General features: G+C 36.2%; 2 protein-coding genes and 1 long non-coding RNA gene across 3 annotated transcripts; 1 reads left to right on the top strand and 2 right to left on the bottom strand.

The window, feature by feature from the left end:
- Nucleotides 1–977: 977 nt before the first annotated feature.
- Nucleotides 978–3,979, top strand: LOC120345882 (intraflagellar transport protein 20 homolog). The gene is made up of 4 exons (XM_039415466.2): nucleotides 978–1,188; nucleotides 1,783–1,868; nucleotides 2,157–2,260; nucleotides 3,025–3,979. Exons 1-4 carry the CDS (start codon nucleotides 1,053–1,055, stop codon nucleotides 3,101–3,103), a joined length of 405 nt encoding a protein of 134 aa, XP_039271400.1. The 5' UTR covers nucleotides 978–1,052; the 3' UTR covers nucleotides 3,104–3,979.
- A 6,353-nt stretch (nucleotides 3,980–10,332) lies between these two features.
- On the bottom strand, nucleotides 10,333–11,368 carry LOC144425780 (uncharacterized). Its single transcript, XR_013477653.1, has 3 exons — nucleotides 11,168–11,368; nucleotides 10,561–10,632; nucleotides 10,333–10,472 (listed from the first exon to the last, which is right to left on the bottom strand). It is a non-coding gene; the product is annotated as an uncharacterized LOC144425780 (long non-coding RNA).
- Nucleotides 11,369–15,599: 4,231 nt separating this feature from the next.
- LOC120345966 (uncharacterized) lies at nucleotides 15,600–19,029 on the bottom strand. Its single transcript, XM_039415588.2, has 3 exons — nucleotides 17,501–19,029; nucleotides 17,036–17,263; nucleotides 15,600–16,730 (listed from the first exon to the last, which is right to left on the bottom strand). Exons 1-3 carry the CDS (start codon nucleotides 18,676–18,678, stop codon nucleotides 16,484–16,486), a joined length of 1,653 nt encoding a protein of 550 aa, XP_039271522.2. The 5' UTR covers nucleotides 18,679–19,029; the 3' UTR covers nucleotides 15,600–16,483.
- Nucleotides 19,030–20,740: the final 1,711 nt, after the last annotated feature.

The raw sequence follows: 20,740 nt of genomic DNA, 5'->3' as shown, positions 1-20,740 counted from the left end.
TCCACCGTACTTTGCTATTGCAAACTTTTTGATTTGGGAGTGTGTTGGAGAGTGGCTTTGACAAACGATTTTACACGTTCAAAGCCGTCGTTGCTATAAAAATATTTAACCACGTGTCGCTTAGGCTACTAGTTTTTTTCAATCCCCGCTCAGATTCACAACCGCTTGATTTAACATTGTTGTTGCGAAACACCTACATCAGCACTTGTTCTGAATTCGGATATGATTTTTGTTGGAGCTTTGAGATTTTTATGCTGTACGGTGCCGGGAAAATGATGTTCCTATAATTTTTTATATACAGATTGGGATAGCCTGAGATACCGGTAAACGCGGGAAGTTTAAGGTAGCGATAACGAAATGACATGATACCGGTACCGTACCAAGATTTCAGGTGTTCTTTCTCATCTCTAACTCTTTACCGTAACTATTCATTTGCATATAGCATATGTATGTCAGTTTGTTACCGTACCGGTATGTATCCTTACCACAGCTCGAGTTTTCAGTTTCGACGCCATTGACATAATTTTGCAGTGAGTTTTTTTTTTTATTCAGCAAGCTTATCTGACTCGAATCTGCGAATAGATTGTTCAGCAATTACTGAATTTAGGAATTACACGATTTAATAGCCTGATACCAGAGAGCGGGGGCTTCACAGTACATGGTAGCCTACCGGGTACCGGTACCATACAGCAGTAGGTGTGATACCGGTAATAGTCCCAAAATTGTCTGTGTTTGGACTAGGTCTGTACAGCTGTAGGTCATTTAAAACAGTCAATTGTTTTTCCTTTTTCAGGATGTTACCGGTAGGCCTACCTTAGCTGCTCTGTTAACAATATTTGTTATATTTTTCCTAGCTCTTTAAGGTCCTGCACAAATACAGAACTACCGGTACCGTACGCTACGCTACCGTCAAATTGTGTATTCGCTTGCAATGAATATTTTGTTATATGATTTATAAGCATAGTCAGTATATTACTGTATTTATATAAAATTGCATTGTAAAAATACAGAAATAGGTAATTTAAATTAAATTCCAGAATACTAGGCAGGAAATGAAGATGTCTGCTGAAGATGCTCTGAGTCGAGCTGGTTTACATTTTGATGATTTGAACAAATTAAGAGTGTTAGATCCTGAAGCTGCTCAACAAACTGTTGAATTAAAGGATGAATGTCGTGAGTTTGTTGCAAGTAAGTACAGAATTTGTAATATAAGGTAAATATGATCATTTCATTTAGTGTATCAGAAGCACTCTTCTCATTTACCATCAGTCATTACATTCATTGAAAAACTATAAATTGATGGATGGATCATGGTCTGTGTAGTAGTGAGTTTAGTGTGCTTCTATTGATATTTCAGCCAGTCGCAGGAGTTTTGAAATCAAATTGAGTCATAATTTCAGACTTCTCATAGTACAAGTTGAAATATACAACAAAAATTCCAAACACATCATGTAGATTAGGCATTCTCAACAAACAATTAAAGAAAGCTGGCTTGCTCGATTTATTGTTTTTGCTAATAAAGCTTGATTATCTCCGAGTTAGGAGCTAGTGTGTAAGCCCAAACTATCTTTAACTTGGAGGTAAACTTTTTGTCAACCAATAGTCTGGAGCTTAGGTCAGATTTTAAATGGCTATGTACTGAGTTTGTAATAAAGTGCCAATTTTTCCTAACTCTACAGCCCTGCTTGCATATATGCCTTCTTCACAATTTCACATTGTGCTGTATTTTCAATAATGTTTTGTATCTGAATGCCTTATTTTTTTTATTAATTTGTATTTCAGAGATTGCAGATTTTCAAAAACTTGTTGGGAGCTTCATAGATATCACTGATAATTTATCCAAGGATGTTGAAAAAGAAAAAATGAAGGTTGGTGACCCAAATTACTGTGCATTCTCATTTCTTACAATGATCGAAAAAAAAATGTTTGCTGTCGAAAGCCCACTGTTCCCAATACTGAATATCGTTTGTGTGAAAGTATCCTATATGCTGTAGAATGTAAGTGAATCTAATAATTCCGATTTACCATGTGCTTTCAGTTGTATTGTTGTTCATTTTTCTTCAGATTGGAGACTATATGATTCCCTGTGTTTAATTTTGAGCAAACCTTCTTTTATAATTGATAACTCTGACTTATTTCATGTTGCATATTGTCAGGCGATCGGATCAAGAAATTTGCTGAAGTCAATTGCAAAACAAAGAGAAGCCCAGCAGCAACAACTTCAAGCTCTTATTGTAGAGAAGAAAACACAATTAGAAAGGTACTGTGTGTTATGGTATTTTATTCTCTATCATTTAGTCGTAAATTAATATGACAGGAAATATCTGAACCCAAAAAATCTTCATTACCTGTGGGCGTGGTCAAATCTCTTTTCCTTTAGAAAAGAATGTCAGATAAAAACCAAGGCATCGCATTTTGTGTGAGCATTGTGTGTGAACACTTCTTTTGACAACACCTTTCAATCTAAATACTGTACGTTTTAAACCTTGAGGTTTTGTACGCTTTCCTGATTCTGTAATCAGTTTTATTTCTTTTGATTTTACATCTTTTATTGTGATTATGGAGTCAAAAGTAAACCCATACATCTACTAGTAATCCATGGAATTTAGATTTGGCATAAATATAGATTTGACAATGGCATTGTTTATGCTTGTTTTTGAAATTCCTATGACAAACTACAGTAGGGTCACCATATTTGAAAAAGCAAAATTCCGGACAGTGCATGACTATTTTCATGACCTCGTAGTGAGAAATATGCGCACGGTACAAAATAACAAGGTTCTGTATTAGCACTGTGCACAGTACGATTGCAGATGCAGTAAAATTCCGGATTCCGGACATTTGAGCATTTTTTAAATTCTTCCCGGACGCAAAATTTAACCCTAAATTCCGGACATGTCCGGAATTTTCCGGACGGCATGGCAACCCTAAACTACAGCATCTTTTTCGGGGCAAGCATGTGTTTCTCAAGCTTAGCCCTAGACACTAACTGTCAAAGTAATTATATTTATTCAAATATTTCAGGTTACGCATGCAACATGAAGCTTTGCAAAAGCAAGAAGCAGAACAAATAGATTTGATTGATCAATTTTCAACCACTTGATTGCTATCTTGTTTGTTTGTAAGATACCAGTGGATCCATTCTGAAGCTGACATTCCTTGATTCCTGATCTTTTTATTTCACCCTCTGTATAACTCTGAATTTGTATAGAAATTGGTTAATGGGCATTTCCCAAACAGTTCAGTGTTTATTCATCTATTGTTAGCTCATTACAATGTTTAAATTTTAAAATGTATAGTATGATCCCATTCTAGTTAGGCACATGAATGTGAATAATTGTTGTTGTTGTTTTTTTTGTTGTTTTTTTATAATACTGTTCTATTTTCACTGTGTAGTTTTCATAAAAAAAAACATTTTGTGTATTTTACTATCCTGATGTTTGGCAGAGAGTTTAAAATACATTCAAACATGTAATTCTCTAATTACTCTGCGAGGGTTCGCAGGTTCGAATCCCATGCAATGATGGTTATGTGCGGATTGCTCGACTCCTCGCCGTCGTTGGGTGGTTCACGTAACCGCTGGTATGTTACGGCTTCCTCCACCACCAAGTCCATGCTTCCGAAAACAACTCATATAACTAATCCCATACCCGACTTGGAATCGTAACCGGACGAGAGGCCGTGGTTCGCCATATGGATAAGCCGTCTTATCGGCTTTCCACTCCCCCAGGTTAAATATGTAAAATCCTATCCTACATTATAGATAGCCCGGTATAGCTGCCAGGCATTTGCACTGCATATAATTGGATGTCTTATGGAGAGAGAATTTATCTTTTGTCAACCTAAGTGAAACAACAGTCATCGGAATAATATAAAAACAATAACTGGGACTTTGCTTTCTCCCACGTAATAAACTCTATATCCCACGCGTGGCCAACCCGCGGCTCGCGAGCCGCATGCAACTCTTGCGCCGGTTTCATGCGGCTTTTTTCGCCTTGGTTATTTAAAGAAAAAAACTTGCAAACTACAATTCATCATGTTTCGATCAACTATCAAATTTAAATATTTATCATGTGTGTAAGACATAAAAAGAGTTAGTAACGATTGTGGGCATTCATCGCGATTGACAGTTTCCATAAAAACAAACAATTTGAACCCCGCGTCTTTATAGGGTTCCGCCGGAAACATCAAGGCTAATTTTTCACTGTTGGATATCAAAGAGTCGAAATATCCTGCCAATAATAATTTGATAAGAGCTGCAACACCAGTTGCGGCGGCTGGTTTTTTAATTTTGTACCTTATAATGTACATGCTTCGATGAAATCATTAGACCGCACAATGTGCTAGCCATGAGATCGTTCACATGCTATAATTTTTGGAGCAACTGTTGCAACAGCTCGTTAAATTGATTAAGAAAAGAAAATCAAGAAAATTTGTCCCGAGAAAATTCATTTCATCAACTTCTGGAATGATTAATGTAAAACTCATAAATTTCATAAAGTGGCCCGTGACGTATTTTGAGTTGGGACCCTTGATCCAGAACCAAAAAGCAGGTATTATTTGAACTGGTAATGTGATACCTGTTCACACCATGCCGAACGTTTAAAGCCTGCGTTTTGCAATAATCATTCAAGAAGCTGATGAAATGTCCGAATTTTCTCGGGAAAATTTTTCTTGATTTAACGAGCAGTTGCTCCAAAAATGATAGAATATGAACGGTCTTATGACTAGCCCATTGTGCGGCCTAATGAATTGCATCGAAGTGTATGAGTTGTACATTATAACGGACAAAATTTGAAGACCAGTCGCCGCGTCTGGTGTTACAGAACCTATCAACATATTGGCAGAAAATTTCGATTCTTTTTGGTTTGGCCATTTAGTTACGTCCAGTGGTGGGATTCAAATTTTTTGTCAGCCGGTTCCTTCACAAAAGACATATTTTTCAGCCGGTTCTGTTGCAAACAGAACATTGACAGTAACCAGTAATGCTAACCGATTCGCTGATTTCATAAACTTCCGTGAGACGGTTCTATCGAACCGGCTGAATCCCACCACTGGTTACGTGCCATAATCAGATACCAAATGTATATATATATCATGGCCCTTGTTTTTTAGTGATTATTATTTATATTTAATCAATCGTTACTTAACTGTTTTTCGGTCTTACACACATGGTAAAAATGTGAAAATTGCTAGTTTTACCCAGTAGTGGGATTCAGCCGGTTTGCACCGGTTCTATAGAACCGTCTCACGGAATTTTATGAGATCAGCGAACCGGTTGACATTGCTGAAAAAAACATGACTTTTTGTAACAGAACCGGCTAAAAAATATGACATTTGTGTGATGGAACCGGTGACAAAAAATTTGAATCCCACCACTGGTTTTATCCAATATTTATGCCACCCATCCAAAAAGCAATCGTATTTTTGCGCGGAGTGTTGAAAATTTTATCATGTACAAATAGTTGCAAGTTTCTGTAGTGTAATTTGTATTGTACTTCTGTTAGTTTGTTAAAATAAGTTCTGTGTAATTAGCGATACTTACATCAGGAATTTTTATAATAAAATGTGTATCTCTTTGTTTAATATTTATGTCTTATTGGGTGTTGATTTATCGAGTTTAATTGGATGACTTTAACCATTTACGCTTTAACCTTAACTTCGTATATGCTGACCGTACCGCCGAGCCGAGTTATCTGAGAAATATCTGCGGAAAATTAATTTTTCAAAAGAATGTTCATTCGTTTTGCTGCTGCGAAAGTTTGGTCCGAATTGTTGAGCATCTTTTTTTTAATCAAATATTTAACGATCGCAAGTTTAAATCATTTAGTTAGGATCACACAGCGATAGAACTCTGGACCCAAAATGGCGAGTGTGAAGTCACACACGCGCTTATAACGTTACCAATGCATGTCCTCACTTGTGTTATAGTCACTTTGGTTTATAGTCACTTTGCCCCTGCTATAGAGTATAGAGCAGTGATTTTCAACCGGTGTTCCGCGAGAGACCTCCAGGTGTTCTGCGAAAAATTGCTTTTTCGAGGTTTTATGACGTCATTTGAATAATATAAATAGCGTCGATTTGAAAACGGCGAGACAGAGTTTTGGAAAGTCGGTATAAAAGACTTGTGACCAGATAAGAAATGACAGGCCATATTCCCTTTTAATGGACTTTATCTCGGCGTTTTTTTAGTGATCCATTCCATTTTTGACCAAATAATGTTTCAAAAATATGAACATTATACTCGACCATGAATGGAGTCATCATCGGAGTTGATTACATTCGTTGCATTTTGAAGCTTTTCTTGCTGTAATAATTAGGGCGTGGCATCATCAAAATCGTCAAGTGAAGTGTTGAATTTGCAAATTCCGTAAATAAAATTGTGAATTTGTAGGTAACGATTTTAGCTATGATAATGGTCGCGGTATTGTTTTGTTGGAAAAAAAAACGTTAAAACTCGAGGTGATTAATTCTAATCAGCGTCTAATCAGCACAAAAGCACTTGGGCAAAAAATTGTTTACAATTTTTTTGGCATCAGGTCGCGCATGTAAGATATCGTTAAAGAAGTGCTCTTCATCGTCATCTCGCCTAATGACCACGTAGAAATGCCTTTATTTCAGCTTTTAAATCAACATTCAGGATTCACGTAATCACAGATTTATCTAATTACAGTATCTAATTGATTTATTCCGGAAATAACACTGACACCAGTATGGAGCATAAGAAACTCAATTATCGTCTTAATAAATGTGTGCGCTAATGATAATATTATTCGCTTAAAACTGGGACGTTTAATTTGCAAACGGCGATAAGTTAGATCCAAGCCAGCGCAAAAGATAAAAATCAGAATAAAATTGGAATTTAAAAGCGCTCCTTAATGTCCTTAACATCTGTCGCCGATGTGAACGCATATAGTTATACAAAAATATAAAACTTCGATCTCCGCCGATCGGCAAGAATTAATACTTGCGCTGTTGCGCACAAGAACAAAGGCGGTAATATGAAAACGTTCAAGGGGCAAAAAAAGTATCGATTATGACGAAATTAAACAGTAAAAATCGCTTTGCTGCCAATTTTCAATGTTTCTATTAATTTCCAAATCGACCTCCGACCTTCTTTCTGGACTCCTGTTGCGTATAAAGAAAAACGCGAGAAATTGAGAGCTGTTGAGAAAGAGCTGCGTGTTTGTCTCTCCTCAATTACAGAATAAAATATTTGAAACTCATCGAAACAGACCTAAATATCACATTAAAATACTATTTCTGTTTCTAGCTACCGTAATCATAGTATTCATAGGCAAACTTGCAAAAACATTTATTTGTATCGTACTTTAGCTCTTGTAGCTCTGAATCGGGGTGTGTCACGTCTTTTCCAGCTGAAGTTAACATACTTTATATATTATTGATTTCGCTATTTTATTTTCATGCCGAAATGATCGACGTCAGTTAATTGCATAATATAGTTTATTTTCAAAAATCTCGTTTGGTGTTCCGCCACAATTTTAAATTAAAAAAAGTGTTCCGCGGTACAAAAAAGGTTGAAAATCACTGGTATAGAGCATCGGTTCTCAAAGTGCTCCGTACGGACAATGACATTAAACAACATGATAGGCAACTCTGACGTCACTCCATAAGACTACAGGCAAAACATTGTATTTCATGATACGCTCCAATGCACATATTTCTCGTCGCCTTTCGCGTCCGTTTTCCGCTCGCTTTTGCTACTCGGCGTCTTTTTTACGTGTAGTACCTGCCTTTTTGCGCCTGTAACGAAACAAAATAATCTCTATATCTAAGAAGTTTTGCTTACTTGGAAAGCTGGAATAACAGGCAAGCTGTAAAGAGCAATTCTGGACATCATAGACTTTTTTTTTATCAGAGAAGATTACAAACGCGATAGCGGAAAGATTTGTGTGGAACATTTTGCAGATAATGACAAAGTTCAAAGTTAGTAATTTTAATGTTTGCGCTTAATCATTGAAATTTTATTTAAAGAGGGTGTCATACAAATCTGTGCTGCGATACAATTCCATAACACAAAGTTTGCACCTATCGAACTTGCTTTTGTAGGTGAATTTATTAGACATATTACATATTCAGTTAATCGTAGGTAACATTGCTGGTACATAATGCATCGTAGATAGGTTTGTTTAAATTTAGGAATTTAGCTCATAGCCCACTAATTAATATTATCTTCTATGCAGGAGGTTGCAGGGCTGAATTCAACTTGCAGCCTTACCGATCACCTGACGATGCTCATTTAGTTTGGCTCGAGCAAGTCTTCTTGAAATGCTTGTGTGGATGGAAACTACCTATATTTTTTGCCTTCCTCCGATTTTAGACAAATTTATTCTGAGGGATTTCGCATATAATTCTCACTGATTGTTGGCTGTTTATAATTCCTATTGATTGTGAATTCTGATTATAACAATGAGTTGAAAATTTTTTTACCTAATTTACTGGCACCTTTTTCTTGTCAATACTCCAAGCTGAGGTAATAAACATGACAATACATTTATGTCATCTGGAAGCAAAATATGCACACTAATTAATAGTTTGGCACATTGAGATAATACATCATGATAGAAAATACAAGTTAAAGATATGTATGACCATCACATGGTAATTAAAATTAATAGGGGCTGTGGAGTATGGAAAGTTCAAGACAAAGAAAAGAACAAATGTTCATAGCTCATGAACTCTCAATTTTGCCTCCATTGCTTTGTGAAGGCCAATATATTTCGAGTGGCTGAATTGGTTTACCTTTATGATAGCAACGATTTTGTATTTAATATAGCGAGATTATTTCAATTTAATTGAAGTGATATAATTTCCCAAAGCAATGCTTGAATCGTCTAGAATAGATCAGTGGTGTCAAACTCATGGGTTTTCGAGAGCCGCATTGCATTTTGAAAATTGTAAAAAGAGCCGCAAACAGTTTTTGATAATGTATACTCAAAAGATATTTTTAAGATAGTTTTAGTTTGTGACATATATTGTGATGCAACTAAACAGTTGGATTAGGTTTTATTATTTTCTTCAATTTCAAATGCAATTACATATTAATATTTGCATTCCACTATTATTGCAACATTTGCAAGTTACAGTATTTATTATAAAAAATCGTAAAATTCTATGTACAACCATCAAAATCATTTTTGAACAAGCTTTGAATAAGGAAAGAATAATACATACACTAAAAATAACTTAATCTAAATATATGAACCTAAAATTAACAAAAATACTACAGTATAAACTCAATGTTTTAATAATTACATTTGTCCTGGCGTTTGGCATCTTTTTTGTGTCACCAGCATACTAAGGCCAGTCTGAAATGATTTTATAGTACCAAATCTAACTAACGAGGCCACATGATCATGGGTTTATCTGGATCTTTACGAATGTTTAATTAATTCCAGTAATGCAAAAAAGTTACTTTTATCATTTCATGTATAGATCGGTAAAAAAACAAATGACAGATTTTTTCGACAAGACATTTCGCACTACATTGCGTGGCATAGGATTGCTTGAATTATTATTGATATTGATTTTTAGTAACTAAGTCGTTGTATAATTATATTAATATACAAACACATGGAAATTTTCTGTTCGAAGTTGGTCTTCGAATTTGTCATATAGACTGCTGAGCTTATTGTGTTTTTTGATTGTATTGATGGAAATATGACAAATTAAACAATGTGCTTCAGAATTTTGTGAAGAGCAGAAATGTTACAACTCCCATTTTCTTCAAAAATGTCACATTCTTCATGTACTTTGCGTTTAATTTAATTACTCAAGTGTTTTATTCAAGTATTCTTTTGCTAGCTTGATGTGTATTCTTAATTGGGTCAAAATGTGGACAAAAAAAATTAATATTCCAAAACTACTTTCAGTAAATTGTTTCCTGTGTGAATAATCAATTTCACTTTAGAAGGTTTGAAAAATCTATTACATTTAGATAAAAAAAAACTTCCAAAATACTATTACAATTATTGTTAAGCGTTCGAGGGCCGCACTGGAAGTTCTCTGGGGCCGCGAGTTTGAGATCCCTGGTCTAGATTGAAGTTGTTCAAAAAATATATGATAGTATTTTATCATGAATGATGATTATACCCCTTCCGGAATTTCTTCTATAGTACTACCAAAAGTTGATGAACCAAATATAACACAGGTTCAGTGAGGTACCCGTAATCCTCATTTCCAAAGCTGTTTTAAGTATGTCTGGCGTGTTTTGTGCCTTTTTACAAATAAGACCGCTTATGCAATCTTACGCTTTGGAATTTTTAGTTATTTTCCTCAAGCACTGCAGGATGTGGGGGCCATACACAACTCTACCGGAGGGTCAAATGTCTTTGCATGCCTCCATAGGTTGTTTTTCTATTGCAATTTTCAATTGCATTATATTTCTTGGAATCACACTGTCACTGATATGTCGCCAGACTTCTGATATCTCCCCGTCTGTTATAGTTGTCCTGTGAATAAATAATAGGAAATTGAGATTAGACGAATAGTTGAAAGTTTTGCTTTATGTCGGCTTAATTTCTTGATTGATATACTTACTATTTCTGCTATTGCCTCTTGTGCTGCAAGAGTCTCACAATGCTTAGACAGGTTTGTCCACAACTTTCACATCTGAAGAAAGAGAGGAGATTTATTAATTTTCGTTAAGAATAAATAAAGCAGTCTATATGATTCAGAATGGAAAAGCTAATAAATCCAATATCTCATGTTTTATTTAAAAAATATTTTACTGAATTTGGTATATAAACCAACTAATAAAAGAGTTTAGTCAGAAAATTACAAGCATTCGTGGCTCCAAATACTTGAGAAATCAGACTATACAATATAGACCGGTATGAGTGAAATGTTAGGTGAACTTGTTAACACTTTGATTCAATACGCAAATAAAAGTGAATGCGTAATAGTATGTTACAATGAGCAGCAATCAACAATGAGTATATATCCTCACTGATTAAAAAAATCTAACTGGAGGTGCATGAACTATTTGAAACCATAAGGGGTAAGTAAATATGTAATTTCGGCAAATGGGCAACTACGTACCGTACTGAATTAATAACTTCGTAGTATTTGACAAAGGCTGGCTTTCCCACATGTACTTAACAGTGCGATGCCCGGGTGTGATATACAACAATAGTATTCACCTTACCTTTTACCGATTTCTTTTTACCCCAACTTTCAAAAATATCATTAACATCGACAACAACTGTCAAAGCAGGCACGAACACCATTCGTGCTACGCCTTGAAAGCAGCACACATCCGCTCGTTTTCGTCTCGTCAAGTATGTGCATTGGAGCGTGCTATCGAATACGATCTTCGGACAAAAATGCCGGAGTTGCGCATCATGTTGTTTAATGTCATTGGTACGGAGCCCAGGGCTCCGCGAGATATTCGATTACTTTTCAAAATAATGACTTGGCTAATTTCGTAACTGTTCAAAGAAGCAATAACAGCTTTGATAAAATTTGACAACAATATAGCCTCGAAATATGGCAAAGAGGCGGAATTAAAAAATGACGTTATTTATAAGCTGGAGCGCAGCCAGGATTCTTAAGAGGTGGGGATTTGAATCGGAAATTTCCGCGCAACATTCTTTGCGATTATAAAAAACGGATAACAAGATTTCTGTTGCGTAAAATATTCAATGCATGGCCGATGCGAGCATTTAAAGTGTCTTGTCGTAATAATTCAATTGTACTCATAGTTACTCACGTTTCATTCGAGATTACTATTAGGATTACTGAAATGAAAGAATACTACTCTAAAATAACATAAAATACGTGATAAACTGCCAACTATATATAAATAAATTGGAGTCGTATTTTTGCGATATTGGAATTTGTCAAACTTGATTTGTTCTTTTGCACTCAAGATTATTATTAAGCAAGATATCGCCGTTTAAAAAATCACAATATCTGGGCAAAATACGAACGATTGAAATTTATTTTAATGCATGCGGCTCCGTCGGTAGTTTCAGAATAAAAAAAGGTAAATCGCGCACACAATTGACTGTGTTTCGATTTCACAGTTACTATACGATGAATAACCAAAGAAAACCTAACCTAACACCAAATTTTGTGATTTACAATGCCTATAAAAGCGTTTTTAATCTGACGTGAGTCTGCTAAAACCAAACTTATAGTGTGATCTTTCATTTTTAGTTTTAATATTTTAGAATGCCGTTTTTCAATCAAGAAATTTGGGTTGCGGATTTACCTCTTTATTATTAAATATTAATTTTAGCACTTCGTCGCCGATTACTATTATGGTAACATGTTTTTCACATTGAACTCATAATTCCCCACGAGAACAAAAAAGCAATTATCGTCGTCATTGTGGAACAATACATGTATATGCCGGAGAAAATTTTTAATTTAGGGAGAATAAACACCGGCGTAAAGATGTTTAAAAACACGCCATGCTGACGAAAACTATTGGTGATTGTAACAAAATGCAATAGCGCACGTTATTAGCGGCCTTCCGAAAATGTCGAAAGGGAAAAGATTCGACCCCTAGTTTATTCGACCCCTAATATGTTTGTCAAGTGTCAAATATACAGCTTTAGTAAGAGTATATAATTTATCTTTGAAATTAAGATTTATTTATGACTTGTATTAACCCTATTAAAAAAGGTTTAGCATTTAAATTAAGTAAAGTACTTTTAATTACTCAGGAATATTAATCGGAAAGTAACAATTTTAACATTTCTTTTGGGGCTCCGTGAATATTAGTCAACCTTTTCAAGGGCTCCGCAACACCAAAAGTTTGAGAACCCCTGGTATAGAGGACTTGCACGGGTCACGTGACTTTGTTTACTGGACAGCAAAAAAACAAAAACGTCCAGCTGGCTCCTGTCAGTTGCAAGCCAACGGTACAATACGAAATTACCATTTTCAACAGCCAAACAAAACGGAAACGTATAATCCGACTTGCGACTGACAGGAGCCAGCTAGACGTTTTTGTTTTTTTTGCCGTCCAGTAAACAAAGTCATGTGACCCGTGCAAGTCCTCTAGTTTGTCATCTGCTTTCCGTTGAAATGAGGGAGCTTATGAATATTTAAAGAAATTGATAACAGCACATTATTACTCACCATCAACGAAATACAGTCCGCAAACAGTGAAACACAAGCGAGATGACTTCTGGACTCGACACTAAGCAGTCCTGCCAATAGATGATATCCACACTGCGCGACGTTCCGGATCTTTTGAAAACAGTGGAGTGGAATATAACTGAAGATCTCATTTCGTTGTATATACCAGTGGTCGGCAACCACCGGGCCGCGGCCAATCGCCGGTCCGCGGAATGGTTACTGCCGGTCCGCAGAGAGGTGACACAAAAACGGAAAAGGCCGTAAAAAAAACTCTAAAATCTAACCACGAACCCAACGACTAAAAACAGCACTCAACACAACAGTAAACCAAACAAACACAACACCGGGGTTCGGCAAAACTGCGGACTTGTTGCGGCCCTCGAACGACCCGACATTTAATACATAAAACCAAATATGATTCTAAATTTATTATTGTCTCTACACGGATTCATGTGGTAACAAGTGCTGATGTACGGTGCTTGTTTTGTAATAAGTAGCGTTGGATGTATATCGTTCGAGTTAATTTTGACTTTTTAAAAATTGAAAATGTTTGGGAAACGGAGCGACGAGCATTCCAAAGTGCTTGGACGGAAAAATATTTTTCTTCCTTGCGCATTTCAAAACCGGTTTGCTCAATATGCCCAGTCAGCATCGCAGTTGTTAAGGGTTTTGATGTTAAACTGGTTACAGAACGAGTCGTCGAAAATTCGACCCCGAGACCCGGGACTGCGCCACAGCTCATCTGTGCGCTAGTGAAAAAGGTGTAATGTGCACGGTCGGAAGAATATATGGCCTTGAGCAGCTTTATCTAAAATTAATTACACTTAGACTAAATTTCGTACTCGCCTGTCAGATCATCATTTGGACGACAAGTTACCTTAAAATCATCATCTTTCACATTGATAATAAGTGAAGTTCAATCAATGTAGCGATTGTTTGAAGACGGAAATAGAAATATTGCGGCCCGCGCGCTACCAGAAATGTGTATATTTGACCCGCAAGTACATGAAGTTTGCCGACCACTGCACAACACTATGAAGCAGCATATCTGACTTCATAAACAATTGCCATGTCAGTATGTCGCAATAATGCTGGGTCAATTGTTATCTCTACGCCCGTATAAGAATGCCTCTCATCAGTCCGAATAAGATCTCCCCAACAAAATGATACAGGCATTGTTAACTTTCCCGAAATCTTTTTAATATGAGGCCTGGTTTTTAATATTGATAACTACAAAAACGAAATAATATAAATAAATGTCGACCATATCTCGAATATGGGAACAGTTGATGGCCATCAAACAAATACAGATATCGCGTTAAATAGCATCACCGTCGTTTTTAGTATATTGTCAACATAAATTTCATAATGCGTTTAATGTATTGCATAGACTTAGTTCGTTTGTATATAGGTGGTCCGCCAAGATTTTGGTCAGGCTTTACCGGTCCGTCATTTGAAAAAGGTTGCCGACCACTGGTCTATACTATACGTACAGCCAACGGAACAATGCGAAATAACCATTTTCAACAGCCAAATAAAAACGTACGGAAACGTATAATCCGACTTGCAACTGACAGGAGCCAGCTGGACGTTTTTGTTTTTTTTTGCCGTCCAGTAAACAAAGTCACGTGACCCGTGCAAGTCATCTATAGCTGATGTAGGAAGCGCGCCCCGAGGAATATATAGAATTTATTATAGAAAGGAAGACTGTTAGAATTAAGCGCTGAGATGAAAGCTCAACATTTCGCCGTAACTAAATCCCAATTCACTATCGAATGAGGGAGAGGACAAGACTAATTCGGGCGGCAGAAATACTCAGTTACAGCAGAACCTTCAACCTGCATGATTAGCGCTACAGATGCGATGGGATTAGGGGTGTTCGTTGATGCATAAAGAGAAGATAATGATTTGGTTTCTGCGTTACTAACTACTTATCTCCCTTCTATGCTTTTGTGTCGGTGATTTCGAAAGCATATAATGCAATGATGCTGTAGCAAGAGTGAAGATAACTAACCTAAGTGATTCAAGAGTCCTGTTGCACACTAACACAAATATATTTCTGTAACGTTTCGTCTGACCCAGGTCAGACATACATAGTTCAACTATGTATGTCTGAAGGAGTCTCACCTTGGTCAGACGAAACTTTACAGAAATATATTTGTACTAGTGTGCAGCAAGACTCTTGAATCACTTACGTAAAGAGAAACTATCCGTAAAATTTTGAATCTTATCATGGCCTACAACTATAATATATCAGCACCGAATTCAAAAATCCTAATGCTGGTAAAATTCATTGCCTAATGCAGAGATATCACGTTACGCATTTTATGACTCATGTTAATGCATACAAGAGGAATGATGTGCGTCATTCACGGAGTCAACTTATCGAATGATGTCACGAGAACAATAGATAATTGATTTCCGTAAAAATATCACGCATCATCCGGCGCTCGCCCTTTATGCTCCCTTTCCCAGAAAAAAAAACATTCACAACTGCATTACGTTGAAAGTTAATAGTTCACTTAACATTGAATATTACACTACATTCGGTAAAGAAAAAATTATATTTTTCGAAAAATTAGTCAATGAAGTGGGTGTATGGATCTTCCGTCATTTTATCATTGCAGAAATCTGCCATCAAAAGCCAAGAATTAAAAACAAAAAAACAGGGTTCTACTTAATTGCAAATTTCTAGAATGTTGAATATTCTTAGTTATGGCTAATGTTTTTCTTGTAACCAACTACAATAGCATAACTGTACCTTGAATATCGCCTCTAAAGTCGGATTTAATTAAGAATTTTCAATTGCAAATATCTGCGAGAATCGGCATAAATATATTGTCGTCAAATGTAAGAGATATCAAGTCGGAATCGTATACAATCACTCCCTTACTTGTACATTGCCTCGTTCGGGGCGAAAATATGGGAATATCATATAAAACTCATTCTTGTATCATACGCATAAATCCTATTTTTCTACTGTATATATATTAACAATGTTGGATGGAATATGACATCGTTTAGTTTAGAAACAAATCGTACTGAGTGGTGTCACTAGTATAGAATAGCTTGTCAGTAGTACGAGCATAAAGTGGAGATTCTTCAAATGTGCATTCGATTTATTGAATAATATATATGAAAATTGGTAATAAGTCAATAAAAAAATAAGTAAATAAAAATAAGTAATTGAGGATATTCAAAAAAAAAAGAGCTTTTATCGGGATTTTTTGCGCGAGAATCGACAAATGAATTTCAAGAATCATTTCATGCAGTACAAAAACGCAGGTCATTGGATTTATTGTGTTAAATATAAATGTTGTGAATGCAATTACAAGGTTCGGAATAAATCCACGTGTATGTAGGCACAACTCCATCAAACTCTAGAAGTTGTCATTAAAGGCTTTGTTTCGACTGCATGCTTGTATATGTGAGTATGACTACCAGTTGAATCAGCAGAATCGTATCCACTCCCACTTGAACGTCTTGATGAGCTACGGCGGGACTCCAGTCTTCTTCCTTCTTGACGAAGGGCTTCAACTCGGTCTCGTGTTCTTCTTCTTTTCAGTGGAGTTGGTTTTCTTTTTAACTTGTAGGTATTTTTTTGATTCAGTGCGTTTGATCTGATAATTGAATATTGACATATATATATATATTCTTAAAACGAAGATTTAAAAACAGCATTAGATTTAGTATAATACCATTTCGTTCGTTTGTATTAAAGCGAGACGACTTCACGGCATGTTTATGAACAGTATTCTTGTTGTCAAAGTAGTCTTTAACTGGCTACCTGACTGCATCAAGCAAATGCATCACTCAAACAGTCAATTATGACTAACGTGACAGACCAATCTATGGGCAAGTCTGATATGCTTACGTATCCCCGTTCTATACTTCAATAAAAAATAGACGAATTAGCTACACTTACTCGATTATTGCACAAGGAAATAGAATTTTCTGCCATTCTTGAAACGTCATGATGACACATATTAGATTAACCAGAAGATTCACGTCGAAAAGCACGAGATAAACCAGCTCAGGTAGAACGAATATTATTTGAATAACAGCTGATACGAGATCTGTGATTACACACACAGACATGAGCATTGCATATTTCTTCATCATGGCCACAAGCCTTCTCCCGCGCGCGTTTTCTCTGTAAATAAAGACATTGCATGATCATAGATTCATCATCGGGATTAAAACCGAATTAATTAGAAAATTTGTAACCCAAGGAAAATGCAAATCGATACAGTCTAATATATATATTGAGTATTCAAAACGAGGCAATATTTCTAAGGTAACCATATCTGTATTCCATTTTCGTATAATAGCATGTTATATCGCAACTAAATATATTTATTATGTATATGATATGTTCATTTGAATTTACTTTTTTGCTTTTCTTTTCAAAGTTGCGCCGCGTCCTGAATATCGCGACTCGGTGTCACTCGCGGCAGGACTCTCCATATTTTCTGAAGACAAAGAATTCGATTTGGGTCTGAAAAAAATACTTCCGGGTTTTACTGACTTCACGCGATCAAGTACTGTTCTCCTCTTGGCTACTCTGTTTAAATTCAGCGACATTGTGCCTCCTCTTTTGATTGTTGGACTTTTGCCACTCCAAACACTATCACAATCTTTATTAACTAATTCAGTCCCACTTTCTGGATCTGTATCAACATAATTTTTGATTTCGCTTTGAGTAAACATGAAACGTGAATTCTCGGACGTAACAAGAGGAGAAATTGGTTTTTCCTTCATGACGGAAGCGGACTGCGGTCGATGGACAAGAGATCCTGGTGACGCATGAAAGACAATATCTTTTTCTTCTTCTTCGTTTTGCTTGTGTTCGTCTGATCGACTAAGAGAATTGGATGGCTGAAAATGTCCTTTATTGTCACTAGCTCGAAATCGTGCGGTCTGTCTACTGATCAATGGGTAAACAAACAAAGCCAGAAGAGTTACTTGAAATGTTATTGTTGTAGCAGCTACTACTCCTGGTATAATTTCCGGCGAATCCACTGAAACTTCTTTACATCCGTCAGCCGTGGCTCGGTAAACCCATTGCGTAGCTTGTGGTACATTGTACAAAATGCTCAATGCGGATCCAGATATCAACATGAATCCGAGTGTGAACCAGCTTACGTATGCAACGAATGGCTTTATAATTTCCTTTATGAGAGGATCGGCATAAAATATGCTCTGTCTTACCCATAGAAATATATAAACTGCGTAAAGAGACAGAGCGAATAATACTGTACTGACTGTGACAGTGACCCAGCAAGAGTCATCATCTCGCCACCCATAGAACGCTGAAATATGGTCACTGCATATTCGTAAAAAGAATATTATGGAGCTGACTATGGGAAGCCATGCTAACCACTTTTTTTGCCAAATTTTTTGGCCTCGAGTTTGAGTTTTTCTCTCGTTTAGCACATGTAGAATCAAGCATGCAGTCAAATACAGCACTGAAAGTGTCAATACAACCAAGATTGACTCGCAAAATAGCCAGTATCTTTCTAAATACGGTTCTTTTGGTGAAAAGCTACTTGTATTGTCCACATTCATCGTTGATAATCTTGTAAATTGGAACTAAATACTGCGTCGTATGCTATGCCCGTTCTTTTACTTCCACTGAATATAGAATGAAACAAAATTGTTCAACATCTTCATTTTATGCTTCTGTTATTGCAACAAACGACAAATATGTCAAGAGAGGGGAACTCATCTCTACGTAATATTCGTCACAATAGATCAGTTTTTAAAAACTTGCAGCGTATCAATAAAGCCTATATAGATGTCGCCCATACATGGTTTGGATAATGTTTTTTACACTTCCGACTGAAAAATAATATTCTTCTTGGAGCAAATTTGATTGACTCAATGACGCAACCGAGTCATGCCTGGCCTAACGAATTACTTGTCCAAAATTCTGAATTGCATCGATTTGTAATTTATTTATGCTGTACAACAGTTTATATATATTACTTGTATTTAGTGGTATTTTGATTGAAATCTCAGAAATTTGTTGTGAGCAGGTATTAACGATTTGAACATCTATTTAAATATGTTACTATACTATTTTAACAATATATATCATTTCAATGGTTGATTTGTAATGTTTTATTACACTGAATTACTTTGATTATTATTTAAATTTACTTTTGTAGCAGTAAGGTATCTCTTTAACTAACCATTCATTCTCTGACTGGCATGTCATATTGTGATGCGTAATAATTGTGTTGCAATCGCGTCAACTTAAACAATAAACTATTCAAGATATTCATTCTTGTGGGCGATTTACGTCACTTATTCAGATCCCACACGGTAAAATACCAGTCTAATATCTTTTTTCTAACATTATAACCTACTTCCGTGACTTATATGTCGTGTAAGCTCTGAAGCACAAGATTGCTGTGTTTTTGGATTTTATTAGATTATTACCCGGCACAAATATTGAGCTATGTAGGTAAAGATTCAAAATGAACATCGTTCTTTGCCAAATCGGTTATAATTCATTGCAATTCCATGATTCTTTCACCTATTATACAAGATTATTCTGAAATATGATTTTTAATATTACCGACATGTGCAACAATCCGGGAACAGTATATTTCTACGTTTTTTGAAAGTCGATTTGACGGTTAGGCCATGGTTCAGAGACATTGCGGGCCTTAGCATACGCAATAGTATTGCGCGGTTACCAAGCTGGATAGGGCTAAGGATAGTAACGTAAAGCAAATGCAAAATAACGATTAAAGTAACTTTACCTCATAAGCCTTGCGTGTAGCAAAGTCATGCTGTATATCATAAAAAATATGCTTGATAGCAAGAATTGGCCAACTGAATGTCCTATGAAAAAACGGGGCCCACTGACAATGCCAACCTGCGACACAGGTTGCAATGGACTAAAGCAAGAGCATATTTACAAACCTATATTGCAAGATTGCGGGAAGTAATCAACTTCCAATCGAAGCTCTTTGCGTATTAATTTGATGCAACTGAGCAAATTACCAAAATTTGATGAGGCATCCAGTGGGGTTCTGGCAGTTGATTACATTGTTCCATTCTGCCCAGGAAAATCCTTAACATTGTTACTTTTTCTCTTAAAATCCCTGAATACATATTTCCTGTTTTTCGAGATTTTCCCACTAGTTTCCGTATTTTAGTTAAATTTTCCGTATTTCCCGCTTTTTGATGAAATTTCCCGTCTTTTCCGCTTTTTAATTCAATTTCCCGTACACACACCCAAGTGCATGTTTTCCGTTGCTTCCGCTTTTTAGTTTAATTTCTCATACAAACAGGCTCAAGTTTCTCGTTGCCCACGATTTCAAGTGCAATTTCCCCCACGAATACTATAACATGCATATTTTCCGTCAATTTGGAATAGGCAATTTCCCGTCGTTCCCCCCGTTTCCCGCTTTTTAGTACATGTATGCGGGAAACGGGAAATTTTACTAAAAAGCGGGAAAATGTTACAAAAAGAGGGGATGTCGGGAAATTGCTCTAAGGTACGGGAAATATGTATTTTAGTGCAATTACCCCGTACATGCACACTCAAGTATGAACTTATCACTTCAAGTTACGGGAAATATTCATTTCGCATAACTCTTCGTCTTAGCGTAACTCA

The sequence above is a fragment of the Styela clava genome, chromosome 8 (genome assembly GCF_964204865.1).
Source record: "Styela clava chromosome 8, kaStyClav1.hap1.2, whole genome shotgun sequence".
NCBI lineage: Eukaryota > Metazoa > Chordata > Ascidiacea > Stolidobranchia > Styelidae > Styela > Styela clava.
Note: the sequence above shows the minus strand (reverse complement) of the source record. Positions and strands in the feature narration are given on the sequence as shown.

What these genes read in the sequence shown, in the direction of transcription:
- LOC120345882 (XM_039415466.2), top strand. Translation starts at nt 1,053, where the DNA reads ATGAAGATGTCTGCTGAAGATGCTCTGAGTCGAGCTGGTTTACATTTT. An exon ending in TTGAAAAAGAAAAAATGAAG is followed by an intron (nt 1,869 to 2,156) that starts GTTGGTGACCCA and finishes GCATATTGTCAG; the next exon opens with GCGATCGGATCAAGAAATTT. An exon ending in AAGAAAACACAATTAGAAAG is followed by an intron (nt 2,261 to 3,024) that starts GTACTGTGTGTT and finishes CAAATATTTCAG; the next exon opens with GTTACGCATGCAACATGAAG.
- LOC120345966 (XM_039415588.2), bottom strand. Translation starts at nt 18,678, where the DNA reads ATGAATGTGGACAATACAAGTAGCTTTTCACCAAAAGAACCGTATTTA. An exon ending in TTGAAAAGAAAAGCAAAAAA is followed by an intron (nt 17,264 to 17,500) that starts GTAAATTCAAAT and finishes CTTTATTTACAG; the next exon opens with AGAAAACGCGCGCGGGAGAA. An exon ending in TTTCCTTGTGCAATAATCGA is followed by an intron (nt 16,731 to 17,035) that starts GTAAGTGTAGCT and finishes TTCAATTATCAG; the next exon opens with ATCAAACGCACTGAATCAAA.